We start from the raw sequence: 23946 nt of genomic DNA on the forward strand, positions 1-23946 counted from the left end.
TGCAGGTGGACTGGGAAAATCATGTTGGTAGTGGATTGCAAGAAAAGGAGTTTGTGGAATATCTACGAGATGGCTTTTTGGAGCAGCTCGTGGTGGAGCCCACAAGGGAACAGGCAATAATGCATTTAGTGTTGTGTAATGAGGCAGACTTGATAAGGGGGCTTAAGGTGAAGGAACCCTTAGGAGGCAGTGATCATAATATGATAGATTTTACTGTGCAATTTGAGAGGGAGAAGATAGAATTGGAGGTAATAGTATTACAGCTGAATAAAGGTGACTACAGAGATATGAGGGAGGAGCTGGGCAGAATTGACTGGAAGAGGAGCCTAGCAGGAAAGACAGTGGAACAGCAATGGCAGGAGTTTCTGGGAGGAATTCAGGAGACACAGCAAAAATTCATTCCTAGGAAAGAGAAGCATGCTCCAGGGAGGATGAGGCAACCATGGCTGACTAAGGAAGTTAGGGATAGCATAAAAGCAAAAGAAAAAGCATATAATGTGGTGAAGGGCAGTGGGAAACTAAAGGACTGGGAAGCTTACAAAGACCAACAGAGGGCAACAAAAAAAATGAGAGAGAAGATTAAATATGAGGGTAAGCTAGCTAGTAATATAAATGAAGACTGTAAGAGTTTCTTTAGATATATAAAGAGCAAAAGAGAGGCAGAAGTGGACATTGGACCACTGGAAAATGATGGTGGAGAGATAGTAGTGGGGAACAAGGAAATGGCTGAGGAACTGAATAATAACTTCGCGTCAGTCTTCATGGTGGAAGACACTAGTAATAGCCCAAAAATTCGAGAGTCAAGGGGCAGAGCTGAATATGGTGGTCATCACCCGGGAAAAGGTGCTAGTAAAACTGATTGGCCTGAAGGTGGATAAATCACCTGGACCACACCTCAGTGTTCTAAAGGAGATACTGATGAGATAGTGGCAGTGTTAGTGATGATCTTTCAGGAATGGCTAGAGTCAGGGAGGGTCCCAGAGGACTGGAAAATCGCTAACATGACACCCCTGTTTAAAAAGGGAGTAAGGCAAAAGATGGAAAATTACAGGCTAGTTAGTCTAACCTCGGTCGTGGGTAAGATTTTGGAGTCCATTGTGAAGAATGAGATTTCTGAACATTTGGAAGTGTATGGTAAAATAGGGCAAAGTCAACATGGTTTCATCAAGGGGAGGCCATGCCTGACAAATTTGCTAGAATTCTTGAAGTAGCGAGCAGAGTAGACCAAGGAGAGCCAATGGATGTTATCTACCTGGACTTCAAGAAGGCCTTTGACAAGGTGCCGCACAGGAGACTGCTGAGTAAGGTAAGGACTCATGGTGTTAGAGACAAGATGCTAGCATGGATAGATGATTGGCTGTCTGGCAGAAAGCAGAGTGGGGATAAAGGGTCTTTCTCAGGATGGCAGCCGGTGACCAATAGTGTTCCGCAAGGGTCAGTGTTGGGACCACAACTTTTCACTTTGTCCGTTAATGATTGAGATGAAGGAACTGTGGGTATTCTGGCTAAGTTTGCAGACGATACAGAGATAGGTGGAGGGACAGGTAGTATTGAGGAGGTGGGGTGGCTGCAGAAGAAATTAGACAGTTTGGGAGAGTGGGCAAAGAAGTGGCAGATGGAGTACAATGTGGGAAAGTGTGAGGTCACGCATTTTGGTAAGAAGAATAAAAGCATGGACTATTGAAACTTACAGAATACTGAATGGCCTGTGGACAGAGTGGATGTTAGGAAGATGCTTCCATTGGTGTAAGAGACTAGGACCCGAGGGCACAGCCTTGGCGTAAAGGGAAGACCTTTTAGAACAGAAATAAGGAGAAACCTCTTCAGCCAGAAAGTGGTGAATCTATGGAATTCACTGCCACAGAAGGCTATGGAGGTCAGGTCATTGAGTACATTTAAGACTGAGATAGATAAGTTCTTGATTATCAAGAGTTACGGGGAGAAAGTGGGAGAATGGGGTTGAGAAACTTTTCAGCCTTGATTGAAATGCAGAGCAGACTCAATGGGCCAAATGGCCTAATTTCTGCTCCTATGTCTTATGGTCTCAAACCATTCATTGTCATGTGGAGTGAATTGACTGAAGTCTTGTATCTGTCATGATCAGAATCATTGGAGGAGACCAAGATGGATCATCTGCTCAGTGCTTCTGGCTGAAGATAGCTGCTAATGCTTCTACCTTTTGTACTAATGTGGTGGGCTCTTCTATTGTTGAGGTTGGGGATACTTGTGGATCCTTCTTCTCCAGTGAATTGTTTAATTGTCCACCACCATTCATGGCTGGAAGTGGCAGAGCTGAAGAGCTTAGATTGGATCTGGTTGTGAGATTGCTTAGCGCTCCCTCTCATTTGGTGCTTATGCTGTTTGGCATGCAAATAATCCTATTTGGCAGCTTCTCCAGGTTGACCCCTCATTTTTAGGAACGCCCGGTGCTACTCCTGGCATGCTCTCCTGCGCACTCCATCGAAACAGGATGGATCCCCTGGCTTGATGGTATTGGTTGAGTGGGGGATATGACAGGCCATGAAGTTGAAAATTTTGTTAATGATTCTGCTGCTGTTGATGGCTCAAAGTGACTCCTAGAAGTCTGTTCCATTTAGCAAGATGATAGTGCCACACAACACAACGGAGGGTATTCTCAATGTTTTAGTCTCACAAGGACTGTGCGGTGAGCACTGTTACTGATCTTGTCATGGACAGATTCATCTGCAGCTGACATTGGTGAGGATGAGGATGCTGTCAGCCTTCTGCTCACCATAGTCCACATTCCTATTTTGTATTTGGTAAGCTTTTCCCGAGCCTGAGCTGCTGGACGCAAAGGGGATGCTGGTAGAAGTGGGGGATAGTGTACCTTTGGACTATCCTGAAAAACTGTTGGGGTACTTCTCTGTCCCTCCTCTTCCCTATGGATTGCTGCTGGCACTACACTGCCTCCTTGAGAAGGGACACAGTGAAGTTGAGATGTCTTGTCCTTGCCTTGCCAATGATGCTGAGTATGCTGACGAGAGAGAGCATGAGAGTGCGGGTCTGAGGGCACCACTGAGCATTCTGCTGGACCTGGGTATACAAGTTGTCCACCCATGGAGGCAGCCAAACACACTTTTGCTGGAATAGTTAATAGTAGTGAGGATGTGGATGAACTACTCCTCCATTTTGCCAGAAAACAGGGGGCCTCTAACATGCCTGTCTTTACCCCACCCACAACCCTGCCTCTGGTACATTGATGACATCATCAGTTCTCCTTCCCTCTTATTTAAAATTGTAAAACTTTATGAATTTCACCTCCAATTTCCATCCTGCTATCACCTTCACCTGGTCCATTTCTGATTTTTTCCTTCCCTTCCTCAACTTCTCCGTTTCCATTTCTGGGGATAGATTGGCCATCAGTATCTGTTACAAACCTGCCCACTTCCACACTCCCATAGTTACCTGGCCTATACATCCTCACACCCTCCTTCCTGTAAGGAGTCCATCGTGTTATCCCAGGTTCACCATCTCTGTCACATCATCTGTTCTGATGATGCCACCTTCCATTCTAAGAAATGTCCCACCTTTTTCCTCAATCAAGATTCCCTGCTGTCATGGTTTACGGGGCCCTTAGCCATGTCTAACCTATTTCCCACACTTCTCCCCTCACCACTTCACTTCTCTTCCCTCCCTCCCTCCCTTAACAATGATACGGTCCCTTAGTCCTCACTTACTGCCCCACCAGTCTCCACATCGAAGGATTGTAAGCTGTACTTCCTTCACCTCCAGTAGGATGCCACCACCAGAGACATGTTTCCCTTTCCTCCGTTGTCAGCATTCTGTAGGGACCAATCCCTTCAGAACATCCTGGTCCAAGCTCCCCACCTTTACCATTCGATCACAGAAGATGTAACACCTGCCCGTTTACTTCCTGCCTCCTCCCTTTCCAAGGCCCCAGACAAACATTCCAGATGGAGCAGCAGTTTCCCTGCACTTCACGCAATGTATTGTATTCTCTGTTCACAATGTGGTTGTCTCTAAAACACAGATCCCTTCCCCTGTCCCCCTCAACAACCAACTCTTTAGCATAAAAAAATCTTCTTCCAAGCTGCTATGACTTCTGACTAAGAGTCATCAAACTTGAACCATTAACTCAATTTTCTCCCCCGCAATGCTGCCAGACCTCCTAAGTTTCTCCACCAATTTCTGTTTGTTAGCCCTTTACTTAAAGATCCTCACTCACACTATATCTAACACCTCTCTGCCAGTCTTGGTCCCCTTGGCACAGATGTGTGCCAGCTTCTCCTGCAAAGAGGTAAAAAGGATTGATATGATGTGAGTGGTGACTAGAACAATTTCTGAGCGTGTCAAGCCATTCAAGAAGTGATCTGTCCCAGAAAGTGAGTAGAAAGTGCAGGATGGATTCATAGTTTCAGAAGGTATAATTGCTGTGAGCCATTGAATAGAGATCAAGCACCTGAAATTGGCATTTAAAAAAATTGAAAAAGTAGGCTATTTGGCCCTTGGAGCCTGCTCCCGGTTGAATATGATCATGGCTGATCATCCAACTCAGTACCTTGTTCCAGTTTTTTTTTACAGCTATAATTAACCCCTCAACCTTGAAAACATTCACTGCTTTGGTCTCGGTTGCTTTCTGTGGCAGGGAATTCCTTAGGCTTACCATACTTTGGGCAAAGCAATTTCTCCTCTTCTCAATCCTAAATGGCCTACTTCATATGCATCAACTGTGACCTTCTAGCATTTACCTTGTCTAAACCTGTTAGAATTTTACTGACACTGGAAGCCTGAAAACTGAGTTTTTGTGTGATAACTGTGCAGTGGCAAATTGAAATGAATGCCCCTGTGAGTGTGAAGTAGCAGAGAGTGAATGGTGCCACTTTTCATTACAGAGCACAGGATATCACTAATCCTATTATGACTGCTTCTTATCCCTTTTGTGTGAGCCAGTGGTACTCAATGACTCATGCTACAGTCTACTCCAGGGTTTGATTGCTCTGATGGGATGACATCCTGATACTGTCTCTTGGAACGTGGGGAACTGTCTCTATGGCCCCAACCAGCACTATCTGGAAGGTAGTACAAGTATACCTGAGAACCAGCTTTGACATCTTGGCAGGCATTTCAGGACTTCTGATGGCGACTCCCAAGGGCTCCAGGGAAGTTGTTGACTTGCACGAATGAAATGTTGTCTGGCATTTAAATTGGTCTTTAAATATGGTACTCTAAGCCTTTAACCTTGGAAGATCCTGCCAGTGGCAAGACCTTCTGACTAATTCACTGTACATGGAGTGTTACGACGTTGTGTAGAGTAATCATTAATTGAAAGGCAGGAAGCTAGAATTTGTTTTTTAAAAAATGATAAAGGGGAAGAGTGCATGGTTCTTTCAAGAGGCAAAATGCTTTTCTAAGCTTAGATTCATACAGAAGAAAAGTGTCTGCGTGTGGCTGAAGATGTACAGCCAGTTCTGAAATTGAAACATGTATCAATTGGCAGTGTGATTGGAAACCTTAGCTTTGTTTTGATATTTTGGAAACTAGGTAGAACCAGCCAATTAATTTAAACCAAGCACTTAGTGATTGAAAGTCAATTGAATTTAAATCTGATGGTTATGATAGCCTCGGACCAATGCAATTATAAGAAATGTAAGTTATATCATTCAAGGTATATGAAGAGAGGGTTTTTGAAAATCAGGGTGAGAGCAAACCGCCATCTGAGAAATAAGCATCTAGGTCTCAGAAGAAATCACTAAGCTCTGTAAAAGCGCCGTCTATCCATTAAAAGGTACCATGGCACTTCTAGTAAGAGTCCTCACAGAAGACTTCAGAGAAAGCATCCCTCACAGCCAGAACAGCAGAAGAAAGGCGTGCAGACTTTGAGAGACTAAGTTTTAATTTATTATTACTTGGGTTTATATAAGTGGGACTTTTGTGTATTGGAACAGCATACCAGTAGAATTTAGTTCAGTTAGGGAATAGTTAGTAGTTAACGGGGAACTGTTTGGTTTGTTAGTAATTCTGTTAATTTGTTCACTGTTAGGGTTAAATAAATTGTTACTTATAAAGTGAATATCAGAGATTTTCTTTCATTTAATGACTTTTTCTAACAGATTATAAAGACAGGATGAAATTCTTTGGATGTTTTGGGTTTAATTATTAGAAGGTAACTTCTACTCCTGCCGTAACAAGTTGGGGCTTGTGTTTCAGTTTAATTATCAGAGGAGTTCAACCTCCTTGTCCCCGTAATACTGAGTAACTTGCACAGCATGTTCCTGGCATGGATAAGCTGAAAAGCACCTAAGCATTTGAGTTAAATTGCCCAGACATTTGGCTGAATATGATGTTTCCTGTGCGACTAAACTTTAACTTCAGTCTGGAAAATCTCAACCTGGGTGATTTGTTAATTTCAATTCCAGGCACTAATCAACAAACTCCTGGACAAATACACGAATAGGAAGGGAATAGAGGTATACGGATCTTGTAAGTGAAGACAGTTTTATTATGGAAGGGTAAAATGTGTCGGCGCAGGCTTGGAGGGCCGAATGGCCTGTTCCTGTGCTGTTTTGCTCTTTGTTTGGTCTTTGGAAAAAATCCATTTCTGCTGATGGGAGAGTTCAGGATTAGCGAGCAATATCTTGAGACGTTTCAGCAGTCAAACTAGAAAACACTTCATGCAAGAGTTCACAAAAGTTTGGACCTCTCTCTTCCATAAACAGCCATTGATGCTGGATCAGTTGTTAATTTTAAAATTAATGTTGATGGAATTTTCTTAATTGAAAGTGATGAGAAATATGGGCAAATACAGATATACAGACTTCGATGGCAGACAGAGTTATAACTAATTGTTCGAACTAATACCTTCTCAGTTTCTTGTTCCAGAACACTGAAGTATTAAAAGAAAATAATTGATATACTGGTATAGCACTTTTGGTGGGGTGGGTCATGAATGAATTTTTTGAATGCTAAAGGGAATCGATCAAAGCGCAAATTTGGGCTACAAACACACGTGTGAAAGATATTCGTATAAAATTAACTTTGGGCTTGAGCCACAAATTGAGACTATAGGTATTATTTTTCCCTACCAAACCAAAACCTGTCCAAAAATTGAGGCATGTGAAAATAGAAACCTAATATAAAGACTTTTTGTATAATCAATTTTCTATCAGTTAAACAAACTGCAACTTCTGTCAGAAGGCATGACCACTTAATCTAAAAGAATGCATAAAATTATGTACTTGATTTGTCTCCTAAATCATTCTGTCGTCAGAGCATTGGCTGAGTATCCAATCTGTGTAGGTATAATTTCCTTGTTATGAATACGCAGCTGAGAGTTGATCTTTGCATCATTATTTATTTAGTAACATTCAGCCTTGAGTTCAAACTTTGCAAAATTGTTACTACTTATGTGAGTTGCAATCAAATTGAATTCAATCATCATATGGTTTTCTGCCTGTTGCTGTAATCCCATTATATTTTGCATGAATATTTTGTCCACATTGGTACAAATATTCCAAGGAACTCCAAGTGGAGTTCCAAATGATCAGTTCTAAAATGTAGTTCAAACACTAACTATATGTTTTTATTTTCCCCATTGGACGTATTTTGGTTGATTTCTTTATTATGTCTTATTCTGAACAAAGTGATGCATTTGTGCAACATGCAACTGTTATAGAATATTTAATTGTATTTTGAATATAAATTCTTTTTGTATGATTTTATATAAAGGAATTCATTGTAGTTCCTCTGGAACATCAGAGTTGTCAGGTTGTTGATTTTATAAATCTTGGATTGCACTCAAATGATTTGTTTTTCAGACTAACTTCAATACCGTCCTAACTCGAGAAAAAATGAAGAGAGAACAAATTATCAATGACTTGAATGACAAACTGAGAAAGCTAACCCAGCAACAAGAAAAGGATAGAGGTGAGTTAAGGTTCACTTACTACAGGATTAATTTGAAGGATCATTTAGCTCAATGTAGACGGTTTTAAGTTAGAAGTATGATTTAATAAATCTTGGTCTCTCTCCCCATCTGCCCTTTTAAACATTTGAATCTGTAGTATGATACCTCTAAAGTATAACAAAAAGTTAATAAGTTAACAATAGTCAAAATCGGTTGAGGTTGTATTTTGAGAATGTAGTACTAATTTGTTGGATAAATGAAACCTTGTGCTAATGTGCATAACTCTAAATGTATATATTACGTGTTTAGTTTTGATAGAAACGCTTTCTGCAGATAGAGCTACTTTACTACAAGAAAAGAAACAGCTTGACGAAGAGCTTAACAGACTACGAAGCAATGTGCTGGTTTGTTCTGTCTTTTCATCACCTGGAAATTCTGGAGCTGAGGCTTCGGTTTCTGGGCCTGAAATTCCATTTGATTCAGAAAGATTTGCGCCTGTTGCTGCAGTAGCAGAAGAAGGAAGGATAGAATCTGCAATGGAAGCAAGCACTATGACTGTACGGTGAGTAGCCAACTGCCAGAATAGTGTTTGTAGTTTAAGTGGATAATTACTTTATTACAGTTATTTTGTTTTGAAATGAACAATGTTTTGCTGTGACATGAAATAATTGTGATTCTATCAATGTGCATCCCTTTAGTTTTCAAAGTAATAAGACTTTTTTATGGCGGAGAGGGACCAAGCAGAAGAATCCTTTCTAACGTACTGAATAAGCAATTTCATACATTTGACACAAGAAATATGGACTTATCCAAAACTGCATATGTTGAAACACCTTTTGTCAACCATCCCTTAACAAAATTAAATAGCAGAACTCACTTCTGCATAAGTAGATGTGAAAAGATGCTACAAACCTCTTCCCCCGATACATTTTCCATTTTATACCAGTTGGTGAGTTAATCAATTGATCAAAATTATCTTCAGAGAAGAAAATCTGCACTGCTAAGAAACAGAAACCAACCAGCAGAAATCAAAAATCTTTTTTTCTAAGGCTCATCTTGCTTTACTTGAGGACTATGTTTTCATTTTTGGAAATCATGCTTTCATTCTTGCTAACTGAGGGTGGCGTGGTGGCTTAGTGGTTAGCACTGCTGACTCTCAGCACCAGGGATCCGGGTTTGATTCCAGCATTATGCGAACGCCACGCAGACATCCATTTTCCTCGTGTCTGTGTGGGTTTCCATTGGGTGCTCCAGGTTCCTCCCAGGGTCTAAAGATGTGCAGGTTAGGGGGATTGGCCATGGTAAATGTGGGGTTGCAGGGATAGGGTGGGGGGGGTGATGGTTGGGTCTGGGTAGGATGCCCTTGGGAGGATCAGTGCAGACTTGATGGACCAATGGCCTCCTTCTGTACTCTAGAGATTGTGAACTCATTTGCATCAAATGGATCACTTCTACATTAAAGCAACAATGCACAAGGAAAGAATTGATTTCCTCAATACTGCAGAATTTAAATTGGTACAATGCAACAGATATCCATTAACTAACCTGTTCTTTCAAACTGACACATTTCAACGCAAAGAGCAAGTGTTCCAAAAACCAGTCCTATAGACTGATCAGGTCACAGCTAATGAATTTCTCAATTACACATGCACAAAACTGAAATATTTAGTCAAGCAGTACAACAGTATTTACTGCATCTTTGATCTCGATTCCAGATTTATTTTCCCTAGTTCAGAAACCATTCTATGATTAATTTCATAAAGTAATGCTGTGACCAAAGTCATCCTGCCTGGTTCAAGTTTAAACAAAACTCTGCAGTTAACTGTCATCAATTCTATGCTGCATCACCTCTACTAACCCAAAGCCACTTGTCTACCCATTAGCACACTCCTCTCATATAGTAGGAATGTTGTTTTCCCTTTACTTTAGTGTTCCTTATAAACTATCCTGCTAAGTGCATTGAAAAAGCTTTGACAAAATGTTTTTCTCCCCAATGCTTATACATTTTGTATTACCAAATGATTTAGTTTCTGATAACTTAATATTCCATCTACAATTGTTTTATGTGCATAATGCAAATGGATTCGAATATAGGCCAACTACATGTACAAGGAGGTAGTTGATATTGTATAACGTGGACAAGTACAAGTTTGTTCCCATGGACAGCTCAAAAATAGCTTTTAAATAGTGAATTTTTAAAAAATCTTAAGAGTTATGGGATGCACTCTTAAGAATCTAACATATTCATACAGCAAGCAATTGGCAATGTAACTAGTATTTTGGTTTTTATTACAAGGAGGTTCCCCAACAGTAAAAGGGTATTGCTGCAATTGTACGTGGCTTTGGTCAGACTTGGAGACTGTATTTTTTGGTCTCCCTCTAAGGAAGAATACAATTTCCTACAGTAAGATGGAAGAAAGATTCACTAAACTGATTCCTTTGTATCTGGGTAAAGATGAAGGAGAAAGGGCCTGTGATCTCTGTAGTTTGGAAAAATGAGAGAGAATCTCATTGTAACATCAAAATTGTTAAGGCATTTGGCAGGGCTGATTTTGGGGGGCTGTTTACCTTCTTGAAATATGTAGAAATAAAGGTCAAAAGTGCAGGATAAGGAGTCAACCATTTCAGACAGAGGTAAGATATTTTATCACTGAGGAGAGTGGTTCATTTGAATTTCTTATTTCCAAAATGTGGATTCTGTGTTGTAAGAATCTGAGGGAGAATGGAATGATATGGGGATCAGGAAAGAAAACTAAATTGAGGTTGAAAGTCAGTCATGATGTTATTAAATGACAGAATAGCTTAAAAGTCTCTTACTGCTTCTATTTTTATGTTCTTAATTAACTTTCATAATTCAATTTGTTGTAAACAGCTGAAAGCAATTGAAATGGAAGCATGTTGATAATGGTCTATTATCACTGACGATTACTGCTGTTAACATTCTAATTAGTATCAGTAGGGATGGGGTGGGGAGAGGCATGTACTGGAGAACAACAGCAAACATTTCTCTAAATGCCAATTGATTAGTACCTGAAACCTGAGTAAACATTTATAATTATGACTGAGACAAAGAAACATTGGAAAGGGATCTCTAGATAATTAGATAGATGTCAGTACTCATTTTTGAGTATGGGTTGCAGTTCTTGAGGCTTGATGTGCTCCCATTACTGGGTTTTAGGCCACAATACAAGGGAGATGGTGAGTTGATGGATCAATAGTGAAAATCAGACTACTAATTGTATCTCTCAAGTATTTTTGTTAAATGAAGAAGGATGAATGTAGTATGATCAGAGGTTGCTGGTATTTCCTCTTGTCTGCCAGTATAATCATTCTTCTTAACGTGATGCACTTTCAGTTTGCCATATTAAGGCCTGAGTAGATTTGTTATCACCTGAAAAGCTGGTGCTGTCTGACTAATTTATAGGGCAGTTTGTATTTTGTTGTCTTATCTTGATCAACTAAATCTAGCTTTTATATCTCGTGCAAATCTTGAAGGTTGTCTTCCATAATTATAGGTGCTTCCTGTGCAGTGATATCAGATAAAACTTTCTCCTATACAGCCAGATTGCACAATCAAATCTTCAGAACGAGCCACTGCTCACTGCTCACTGCTCACTCCCCACCCATTACTGGGTCCTTCTCCAGATTGATTGGTTTCAAGAAAAGCTAGATGAAAGTGAGATAGCTGTAGTTTATTATGGTGCTAGTGTCAAAGCTATCATGGAGCATTCGTATCGCAATTGACCTATTGGGCTAATGGCCTGATTTCACTGGTGCATAATCTATATAGTTGATTCTATAACCAAACACTCACTTTAGTAACTTGTAGCATTCAAGAATTAAGGTGAATATCCATGTTGATCACTGCTACAAGCAATCTTAAAATCTTTTGAATATTCAAGTGGTGATCCCGATCCATCACTTCCTCAGAGGGAGTTTGATTTCTGGTACTTGGTATCAGAAAAGGTTTCTGATGATTTATTACACTCTATGATAATCCAAATCCTGCTGCTTCATGGGCAGGGGCAGAACTACCTATATAAGATGTGTTCTGTTGATTTTCTGTTGATGCTCATCTGTACTTATTGTTTGGGAATGTGCCCAAACAAACCACCATCCAATAATGTCTAGCAATGCTTTTTGTGGAGTTAAAGTTTGATTTCAGCAGAGACAATGCTATTCTGCACATTATGTCCAGACTAGCTCCAGCAAGAGCAAGTTCCTTCGGAGATAGTAGGAACTGCAAATGCTGGAGAATCTGAGATAACAAGGTGTAGAGCTGGATGAACACAGCAGGCCGAGCAGGAAAGATTTTCTGAAGAAGGGTCTAGGCCCGAAACGTCAGCTTTCCTGCTCCTCTGATGCTACTTGGCCTGCTGTGTTCATCCAGCTCTACACCTTGTTATCTCACCTTGTCTGGTTCACCCATCTTTTTGCCATTAGCACTGCAGATATTTTCTGTTCAGATTACTTAATTGTGTTTTGAAGGCTATTATGAAGGTAATAGAGATATACAGCACGGAAACAGACCCTTCGGTCCAACTCGTCCATGCCAACCAGATATCCTGTATAAATCTAGTCCCATTTGCCAGCATTTGGCCCATATCCCTCAAAGCCCTTCCTGTTCATATGCCCATCCAGATGCCTTTGAAATGTTGTAATTGTACCAGCCTCCACTATTTCCTCTGGCAGCTCATTCCATACACCACCCTCTGCATGAAAAGATTGCCCCTCTGTCCCTTTTTTTATATCTTTCCCCTCTCACCTTAAATCTATGCCCTCTTGTTTTGGACTCCCCACCCCAGGGGGAAAAAACCTTGTCTATTTACCCTATCCATGCCCCTCATGATTTTCTAAACTTATTTAAGGTTATCTTTCAGCCTCAAACTCCAGGGAAAATAACCCCAGCCTATTCAGCCTCTCACCATAGCTCAAACCCTCAACCTGGTAATATCCTCATAAATCTTTTCTGAACCTTTTCTAGTTTTACTACATCCTTCCTATAGGAGGGAGACCAGAATTGCATGCAATACTCAGTGGCTGAACCAGTGTCACGTACAACGTGACATGACCTCCCAACACCTATACTCAATGCGCTGACCAATAAATGTACGCATACCAAATGCCTTTTTCATTATCCCATCTACCTGCCACTCCACTTTCAAGGAACTATGAATCTACACTCCTAGCTCTTTTTGTTCAGCAACACTCCCCAGAACCTTACCATTAAGTGTAAAAGTCCTGTCCTGATTTGTCTTTCCAAAATGTAGCACCTCACATATATCTAAATGAAACTCCATCTGCCACTCCTCAGCCCATTGGGTCCATCTGTTCAAGATCCCGTTATACTCTGAGGTAACCTTCTTTGCCCACTGCACTGCCAATTGCTGTCTAATAGTTGCAGCTCTGTTGGCTTGTGAAAAGAGGATTTTACTGTCTGACTCTCCATTTAAGATGCACGGAGTAATGGAGGTTGTGACATTGCTTGAATTACATTGATTTCTGTCTATTTCTTCATGGTCAAAACTATAAAGTTGTCTCAAGACTAGTTAAGTGAGCCTGAATTTTGAATCAAAATCCTGGAATTCTCTTCCTAACAGTACTGTAGATGTGCCTACACCCTAGGTATTGTAGCAGTTCATGAAGGCAACTCCCTAGCAACTTCTGCAGGGAAATTAGGAATGGGCCATAAATATTGATGTAACCAGTAAATTTACACCAGTAAATTAATGAATTAATAAAAATATTGCAGTTTTCATTCACAGCTCCAGCCTATGACTCCTCATGCAAGCAGGGCAACTACTAATTCAAAACAGGACACAATGCTACACAAGCACCGTTACTTTAAGTATGATGCGGTGTCATTCTAAACAGTTCAAAATGGGTCGCAATTCCAGTTGTAATTCAGAAAATTCTGTTTCCTACTTGAGAAATACCATTGATCACATTGTGTAATAACTACATTATTCAAAATTAAATGTTCTTAGCACCAGTCCAGGTTTTGTCTTTAGTCACATAATCTTGTATTTGCTGTTTCCAAAATGATCAAAGCAAGTTTTTGAATGTACAAGGTTCTACTTTGTAGACAGGAAAGGTTGGGTAAGATTAGGCTGTGGTGCCACTAAACATAAAAATGTATGCTGGCTGATTCACCTATAAAAACAAATAAACCAAATTGCTTCTAATTTTTTCAGATGATGAAGCTTGCGTCTTTATCCTTGTCCTTTTTTCTCCCCCTCTACACCATGTATCTTGCATTTAAGAAGCTTGATTGCATATCTACCTTAAGGAATTATACTTTTGAGGATGATGGTGGGAGTGCAGAAAATCCTTAAACTAGCTCAGTGTACCTACCATAGTGTAAAATCTGCTGCTGATTGTTCATCTGAAACTCTTGAAATTTGTTAGCTGGAAAAAGCATTGAATTTTTTATTTAAATTTTTTTATGCATTAATCAAAGTTCTGTTTACTTCATTACAGTGAAACCATCCAGATGTCTGAGGAAAAACATAGGATTATGATCTTAGAAAGAGTAAGTAAATGTTCATGTCTGATAAATTATGGTTAAAGTTTGCAGGAGATATTTTGATGTACGGGGAAATCTCCATAATAGAATGGATTCCTCAAAGTTGCATGTATGGCACAGGAATACTCTGTGAATGAAGATGATCATAATTCAATTAACATAAATTTGAATTTGTTTCAATCTTGATTATGGTTAATTGGTGTGTCAGCTAAGCAGGCTTGTTTCCAAATCTAAAGTTTTAAATCTTGTTGCGGAACATAGATCATGTGCCTATGTTGACTAAGTGCATTAAGGATGGAATGCCAGAAGGTGTTATCTTTTTGATGAGAGATTAAACCAACTTGTTTTGGTAGGTATACAAGATGCTATCCAGTATTCAGTGTTGTAATCAACAGTTTTCCATCTTCAAAAACTTTGTAGTCATCTCATTTGTTGTTTGTGGGACATTTCAGATTGGCTTTAAGATTTTGCCTGCATTTGAGTTATCAAGTATGTTGTACACATATTGTTATAAAAGCATATCCTTTTAAATCCATGTTCTCATTAGGTTTCATATGACTGAACTTTCTGATACAAAAAAAAGCGTTAGAATTTATTGATCACAGGCCAGTGTTGAAGTCTTTCCAAACTTGCATCCCAAAATTATCACCCAACCAGCAAATAAATAAGACCACATTGCCTTGGCTCCCAATAATTGGACTGCTATGACACAGATTGTACCTTTTTGGCTGATGGGGGCCATTTTTAAGTAAACACAGGATGTAAAGAACCTCAAGCTATTGATGTTAAATGTGAAAGTTGATTTATTTTGGAAATTGACTATCCAGTTGATGCTAGAGTAGTACAATGTAGGCTGATAATTTTAATTTGGAGCTATACTGGAATGCAAACTAAGTGTGGATTATGGAGGTTCCCTAATTATGAATGACAATTATATTTTATTGGAAAAAAAATTAATGCTTGTCAATGAACTATGCATTTGGCTAAGGAGTAGTATCATTATTTGAAATGTCTTAAGATGTTGTATGCATGATTATTATGTTTGACAAGAATTTTTCAGACTTGTTCCTTATTTTTCATTTATGGTCTCTCTACATAATTGCACTTTCTTTTAAACAGCAATATTTTGAACTAGCGGATTCATTTTTTGACTGCATTAATGACTGTTTGTTTATAGAATGTGATGTGCTGAAGATATTCTTAAAGATTTGTCTCCGTATTATGCTTCATTATCTTCTCAGAATACATATTAATTTGGCTGCAGCAGTATACAATAGGTATTGGTAGCGAAAATTGGGAACGTAAGTGAATTGGTATGGTGTATACAGCATGGTATTAATCAATCCCTATAAAACGGGACTAAGAATGGAAAGTATTCCCTTCAAAATATATGAACTATACCTGTGTTTGTGTCCATTTAATGCAAAATGACTACTCCGTGAATGTTTATTTGCGCCTAAACTTAATATTTCTCTCCCGATCTTCCCAACGCCCTTTAAACTGATAGAAGCACATGGAGCTGGAGGAGAAAACATTTGTTGACACTCTTTCAGCTAATTACTCTTCTTAGTTAACCAAGTTCTGCTAATCAGAAATAGTATTATGCTAGCAGAATGTAGAAAATTTCAGCTCACAAACATAGCGTTTGTTCTTTTGCCTCCGAGTTATGTGCTGAGACCTGTATTTAAAACCAGACTAGGTTTAGGACAAAAGACTCTTCATCTGTAACTACCTTGAGATATTTTATTACATTAAAACAACTAAAGTTGTTCTAGGTGCCTTAGTAAAGCTATAGAATTGACGTTCCTATACTAGAACAACTTTTGCATTTTGTTGCTCAAGCAAATGGTTTAACATGTTGTAAATATTATTGTGTACAGGTGTGTGAATTAGTACATTTAAGGCTAGAGGTAGGAGCATTACTTTGTACTAACCATTAGGTGTCATCATCGATACCACCATATATGCATAAAATGCATATATGTATATATTTTTGTCCTTAAATGCTGCTATAACAGTTCGGTAATTTTTGAAGTCAAAATACTTGTGTTGTTTTAACCATTTTAATCCGGTTTCTCTCACTTTCTTTGCATTAAAAAAAATTCTATATTCATTATAAGAAGAAAATATTAGTACAAATTGTGATGAATATCTAGTTACTTCAAAAAAAAAGTACAATACATGATTGCTACCTAATATTTACTCAATGCAAATTTCACTAGCAGTGCTTATTTCAGTTGGCTGTACCTGTAGTGTGGTGCTAAGCTTCAGGTAGACATAATTGCTTGCTATATTTTCCTACAGTACAGTGACTGAAGAGATTTGAAAATCCTATGAATGGGAAACATGCCAATTCATTACTTTTTACAGTAAAATCAAAAATAATCAAACAGCAGTCTGTTATTTGTGTGTGTGAGCGGTCTTGCTGTTTGTGACAATAATTGTCACCAATAAACAGTTCTGTATTCTTGGCTCTGATTACAGCTGTTCCTTCTCCAATTGCTGCATGAAATGTCTGTTTGGGAAGTTGGAAGGCATATCTGACTGCAAGAGTGGATACATACTTGAGGTTAACTAGAAATAAAACCAAGCTTTAATTTATAGTTCTGTGAAATGACTGTTTTTGGAGACCAAAATTGTCAGGAAAGTACCCAGAAAAAACTAATGAGTTGACCTTCAAGAAGGCAGGGCAGTTAAGATGGTCAATACTGCAGGCCTAGCCAATGATACCCACATCCCTTGAATGGGGTGGGGAAAAAAACTAACTTGAAAGACACTTCTTTTTTTTTAATTTTGGAATTGGCAGTGGCTAAGAGAATCGTAACAGTGATAGAGTCTATTGGTGTAGTTTAACCCAACCATTGCTCCTCAAATCTTTGTATTGCGTACTTTAATGTTGTGACTGTTTGGTTTTGTAAACCACGTCTCTGCATTTACTAATACATGGATGATCTAATGAATAAAGTTTAAAAACATAGAGGAAGACAGATTTATCTTACTCATTGATGTTAAAAAATAAAAAACATCATGATCCATGAAAATAAATCTGTGGCGAAAACTGTATCCATTATTCAGGAGGACATGATTCCATTCATACATTGGTTCTCTGATTTAGAATTGTGGCAAAGCTGAGTGGTGGTTGTCTGAGTAAATTTTAGTTTTGGGTATTATGACCAATTTGATATGTGTTCACTGTAGCCATTCCAGGTGATTTCTTTTCCCGCTTTCTAAACTGAAGTTATAAGGAACCAAATTCTGGTTGGTCTCCTTCAATGTTTAATACAGTGTACCTCCCTCCTGGGTGCAGTGCAACTAAGTACAGAACATAAGGAAAACAGAAGGCATCAGAAGGTAGCTGAAATTTGGTCCCACTTGCATAAAAGCATCTAATCTGCTGAGAACTTTCCAGAATCATCGGGATTTTGGAAGATTATAACTAGTGCACATATTGCCTGTGCTTCCAAATCTTGTAACAGTCATCTGTCGTCCCTCCCTATCGCCTCATGACTTTCAGTTATCTTTAGGAAAGTTTTGAAGTCTCTTACCATGAAGATAGACACAACATACCTGTCACCCCTTCCATAATTTTTTTTTGTTTTCTATTATCAATTCTCAGACTCGCTGCTGAGAAACAACGCTAGCTTTACTAACTCTCTTATCTCAATACTTGTATAAACTCTTCTTATCTGTTTCTTATATTGCTGACTAGCTTTCTCTCGTACTCTATTTTCTGCAGATACAAATGAGATTGGAAGGAATGGGGAGGAGGGTTTTAAGAGGTGGGTGGTAACAGAGAAAAAGATCCTAGTCGTGCCTTGCAGGATAACCTGGAGTAGGAAAGTCTCTACTCCTGAAAACTTCTGTTCCTTGTTTCCCATCATTTCTTGGTCAGAATTCAAGATGCGTGATGTGTGCTTTTTCTTTTAACTGACATCTTCATTTTAATCACAATAATTCAAGTTACTTATTCCTTCCTGTAACCAGGCCTATAGTGGACGCGATGGTGGGAGAAAACTCGTGTTCTGATTTATGAAGGATAGCTTTTTTATTGTTAATGCTATAATAAATTGTGCAAACTCATTATAGAACCTCTTTTTAGACTCATGGGTTCCTGAAATTTTAAATTTCTGGTAGCAGTTATTTAATTAACTCTTGTCTGTACAAAAATTTAGTGAATTTCAAACTCTATCATTATATCACTTTCCCCTTTTTTGCACAAGGATAGCAACGTTCTTAAATTAGTCCCTTCTGATGAGATTTTCACCTGTCTTTAAATCAGCGTTGTGCTGAAGTTTTGTTGAATGCCTTGTTACACCTTCTTTTAAAGAAAAGTATCACGAGTTGATGTAGAGAGATGTTTTGTTTACGTAAGAAAAAAGAATTTTCATTCTCTTAAGGGCTGGTGATTTCATTTGACAGTAACAATTTAGCAAAACTTAGTATAAAACAGTTACTAACAAATAATTTTTTTCCATGTGGTGCTTCCCATCTAGCTCAATACACTTGGAGACTATGATTTGTTGCTTTAAATAAAGTGGTTACTCCTAACATAGATGAAGTTAGTACTTTTTTTTCATTACAAAGCTGCTGCATGCATCATGAAACATTGACGTTACAGGTCAGGTTGAACTTTTGGTTTTGTTACACCTGTTAAGTCTAACATGTGGCTGAGTGGGATAAAAGCAAAATATTTTGGATGCTAGAAATCTGAAACAAATGCAGAAAATGCTGGAGAAACTCCGCAGGTCTGGCAGCATCTGTGGAGAGAGAAGCAGAGTTAATGTTTCGAATCCGTTACGACTTATTTAAATCTAAACAGACTCAAAACGTTAAACCTGTTTTTCTCTCCATGGATGCTGCCAGACCTGTTGGGTTTCTCCACTGTTCTTTCTGGACAAAGTGGGAGATTATTCCATTTACACATACCTCCTTAGTCTATGAAATTTTAAATATTTGTGTATAAGTCACTCTTCCATGTTACTTCTCATTTTCTTTTCAACCAGGGATGGTTTATTTCCATGCTTTACTTTGAGGAATGTTTTGTTCCATCTCTTCTTCAGAATAACGTTCCAGAGCATTTTTTTCTTACTATTGCTGAAGGCATAGCTTCTTCCCTGTGGTGAAGCACTTATTTCAGACAGTTTACTAACGAAGGTGCACAATTTTTTTTACAAAACCACTTTCTTTAGTATCCTGGACGTGGATTATCAGGCCTGGTAATTTGTAAGCATCTAACCCCATTAATTTTACCTAGCAACTATTTGCCTTCTACTACTGATTTCCCTTAATTCTGCTCCCTCACAAGATTCTTAGTTCCTTAACATTTCTGGGAAGTTATTTGTGCTCTCTTTTGTGAACACAGAACCAATGTATGTGTTCAGGTCTTCTGATATTTCTTTGTTTTCCATTATAATTTCCCTGTAAGAAATTTACAATTTTCTTCACTCTCTTTTGATCTTAATATACTTGTAGACACTTTTACAGTTAGTTTTCATCCCCTCTAATTTTACTTGATATTTCCCCATTTAATCAATTTTTTCCTCTTTCCCTGATTTCTAAAATGCTGCCAGTCTTCAGACTTGCTGCTTTGTCTGACAATTTTATGTCTCCTCTTTGAATTTAATACTATCCCTAATTTCATCTGTAAGCCCTGGTTGAACCACCTTTTTCTCTTATATTTTTGTGCTAGATGGAAATGAATATTTTCATGTATATGTTCTTTAAATATAATTCCTTGCCTATCCACCGTCAAGCGTTTTAGTAAATTTTTCCAATTAATCCTTTCAAATTCATGCTTCATAGTCTCTTTATTTAGATTCAAGACCCTCATTTCAAATTTGACTGTTCACCTTGACAATAAGACAACATTTATGATCACTGTTCCCAAAGGAACGCCACAGACGATTGTTAATTAATCCTTTCTCATTGTACAGTACCCAGTCTAGAATGGCCTGTTCTCTGGTTGATTTCCTCAAATATTATAATATCATTGCTTGTTTGGTTCGTTGAATCTATATGTCAGTTAAAGTCAACTATGATTATAAATGTACTCCTATTGCACGCATCTGATTTCTCGTTTAATGCTTTCCCTTGCATCTCCATTACTGTTGGTGACCTATAGACAACCCCAAAAAAAAAATGTTTTCTGCCCTTCATAGTTCTTATCTCCACCCATACGGTTTCTGCATCATGACTTTCCAAGCCAATGTCCTTCCTCACAACTGCACTGATTTTTCATTCACTAACAGTCCTACCCACTTTTCCCTTTTTATTAAAAACTAAAAGAACTGCTGATGTTGTAAATCGGGAACAAAAACAAAGTTGCTGGAAAAGCTCAACAGGTCTGGCAGCATCTGTGAAGGAGAAAACAAAGTTAACGCTTCGGGTCCGGTGACCCTTCCTCAGAACGGTTCTGAGGAAGGGTCCCCGGACCCGAAACATTAACTTTGTTTTCTCCTTCACAGATACTGCCAGGCCTGCTGAGCTTTCCCTTTTTATTGTTCCTTCGTGGTTAATGAATACTCTTGGATGTTCGATTTTCCATCCTTGGTCACTCTGTGGCCATGCCTCCATGACTGCAATAATACCTATGATCACAACTATTTATGTCTATTTGCGCTGCTAATTCATCTACATTATTTTGAATGCTGTCACTGGCTTTGGCTTTCTGGCTCTGTCTGTCGCTTGCTGTCTTTCTTGGAGTCCATAGAGACCTACATAGAACCCGTGCTGCTCAAAAACAGCCATCTAGCTATTCTAATCCCATTTTCTAGTGTTTTTTTTTTAATTCATTCAGGGGATGAGGCTGTCACTGGCTAGGCCAGTGTTTATTGCCCATCCCTGATTGCCCAGGTAGGAGTCAACCACATTGCTAGAGTCACATGTAGGTCAGACCAGGTAAGGATGGCTGTTTCCTTCCCTAAAGGACATTAGTGAACCAGGCGGGTTTTTCCAACAATTGACAATGGATTCATGGTCATCATTAGACTCTTGATTCCAGATATTTATTGAATTCAAATTCCGCCATCTGCCATGGCAGGATTCGAACCTAGGTCTCTGGATTAACAGTCCAGCGATAATACCACTAGGCCGTTGCTTTTGGCACATCGACTTGTATGCCTTATCATTGCGAGTGCCCATCCAAATACTACTAAAATATTATGAAGATTTCTGCCTCTACCACCATTACAGTCAGTGAGTTCCAAATTCCCACTACCTGCTGTGTGAAAAAATTTTTCCTCACATCTCCTGTAAATTGCCTGCCTCTTGCCTTTTAGTCTATGCCTCCTGATTGTTGATCCCTCTGTCAAGGGGACATGTTTTTTCCTGTCTACCCTATCTATGCTCCTTGTAATTTTATACGTCTTAATCATGTTCCTCTCAATCTCTCTACTGTAAGGGAAAACCTGTCTGTTCAATCTCACTTCATAGCTGAAACTCTCCAGCCCAAGCAATATCCTGGTAAATGTCTTCTGCACCCTCCTCCAGTGGTATCACATCTCTTCTATAACGTGGATTCCAGTATTGCGCACAATCCTCTAGCTCTTGCCTTTTGTTATCAGTTTCCTGTGCAGGACTTAATCAAAAGCCTCGCTGAAGGGGAATGTGAATAGCCAGAGGTCATTGTACACATTGGTAGCAATGACATAGGTAGTACAAGGGATGAGGTCCTGCAGAGTGAATGCGGGGAGTTAGGCAGGAGGTTAAAAAGCAGGACCTCAAGGTTAGTAATCTCTGGATTACTCCCAATGCCATGTGCTAGTCAGAGTGAGAATAGGAGGATGGGACAGATGAATGCATGACTGAGGAGCTGGTGCAAGGGACAGGGATTCACATGTTTGGATCATTGGAATCTCTCCTGGAACAGAAATAACCTGTGTGAGAGGGACATGTTCCACCTGAACTAGAGGGGGACTAATATCCTTGTGGGGAGATTTGCTAGATCTACTTGGGAGGATTTCAACTAGTGTAGTGTGTGTGGGGTTGGTGGGGTGGGGTGTTGATGGTGTGGTGGTTGGGGGGTGCTGGTTGGTGTGGTAGGAACCCTAAGCAGTAGTGAGATAAGAGAGAAGGTTGACAGTGGTAAGGAAGTTAGAGGGAGCAAGTTAAATAGACAAGGCAAGCAAGAGCATGACAAAGAACAAGGGAAGACTGATGAATTAAAATGCATTTGTTTAATTGCAAGAGGTCTGACAGGTATAGCAGATGAACTCAGGGCATGGACGTGAACATGGGACTGGAATGTCATAGCTATTACTGAAATATGGCTGAGGGACAGGCAGGACTGGCAGCTCAATTTTCCGGGGTACAGTTGCTATAGGGAGGATAGAAGGGGAGGCAGGAAAGCAGGGGTGTGCTGTTTTTGATAAGGGAAAACATCACAGCAGTACTTAAGGAGGATATTCTAAGGGGATCATCCACTGAACCTATGTGGGTGGAACTGACAAATAAGAAGGAGCTGATCACTTTGGGATTGTACTATAGGATAGTATACCCCCGATAGTCAGTGAGAAATTGAGCAGCAAATATGTTGGGACATAATATTAGGGGATTTTAACTTTTCAAAGATAGACTGGCACTGCCATAGTGTTAAGGGCTTGGACGGGGAGGAATTTAAGTGTTCAAGAAAACTTTCTAAATCAATATGTAGGTGGCCATACTAGAAAACGGGTAAAACTCAACTTCCTCTTGGGAAATAAGGGAGGGCAAGTGACTGAAGTGTGGTCGAGCACTTTTTAACCAGTGATCATAATTCAATTGGTTTTAAAATAGTTATGGAAAAGGACAGGTCTGGTCTATAAGTTTACGTTCTAAATTGGGGCAAGGCCAATTTTGATGGTATTAGACAGGAACTTTCAAAGGTGGTTGGAGGAGGCTGTTTGCTGGTGAAAGGACGTCTGGCAAGTGGGAGGCTTTCAAAAACAAGATAACATGAGTTCAGGGCAAGGCTGGCAGGAGTATGGAACACTGACTAGAGATTTTGCGACTCTGGTCAAGAAAAAAAAGGCATATGTTCAGTGTAATCTGCTGGAATCAAGTGAGTACACTTCATGGGGAAATCAGGAGGGCAGAAAAGGGACGTGCGATAGCTTTGGCAGACAAGGTTAAGGAGAACCCAAAGACATTCTACATGTGTATTAAGGATGAAACAATAACCAGGGAGAGAATATGGCCCCTTAAAGATCAATGAGGCCAAGTATGTGTGGAACCATTGGAGATGGATGAGTTCCTGAATGAATATTTCTCATCTGTATTTACTGTGGAGAAGCTAGGGAAAAAATTTGCAGGACCCCTAGCAGAGATATTTTATCTTCAACAGCCACGGGTGAGGTGTCAGAAGACTAGAGGGTGGCTAAAGTTGTGCGATTATTTGAGAGGCTGCAGGATAAAGCCAGGGATCAATGGACATCAGTGGTGGTTAAGTTGTTGGAGGGGATTCTGAGACACAGGATCTACATGCATTTGGAATAGCAAGCACTAATTAGGGGTGGAGAGCATTGTTTTGGAGAGCATTGTTTTGGAGAGCATTGTTTTG

The 23946-nt window shown here is 39.4% G+C and overlaps 1 protein-coding gene across 1 annotated transcript in view; it reads left to right on the forward strand.

Moving 5' to 3' along the window:
• rb1cc1 (RB1-inducible coiled-coil 1) overlaps window positions 1–23946 on the forward strand; it is a 181448-nt gene that overhangs the window by 98156 nt on the left and 59346 nt on the right. The window contains exons 16-18 of the mRNA XM_048596119.1: window positions 7797–7905; window positions 8195–8447; window positions 14366–14417. Of these exons, the coding sequence (XP_048452076.1) occupies window positions 7797–7905; window positions 8195–8447; window positions 14366–14417 (414 nt within the window). The remainder of the gene's footprint in view (window positions 1–7796; window positions 7906–8194; window positions 8448–14365; window positions 14418–23946) is intronic.

The sequence above is a fragment of the Rhincodon typus genome, chromosome 4 (genome assembly GCF_021869965.1).
Source record: "Rhincodon typus isolate 14 chromosome 4, sRhiTyp1.1, whole genome shotgun sequence".
Lineage (NCBI taxonomy): Eukaryota > Metazoa > Chordata > Chondrichthyes > Orectolobiformes > Rhincodontidae > Rhincodon > Rhincodon typus.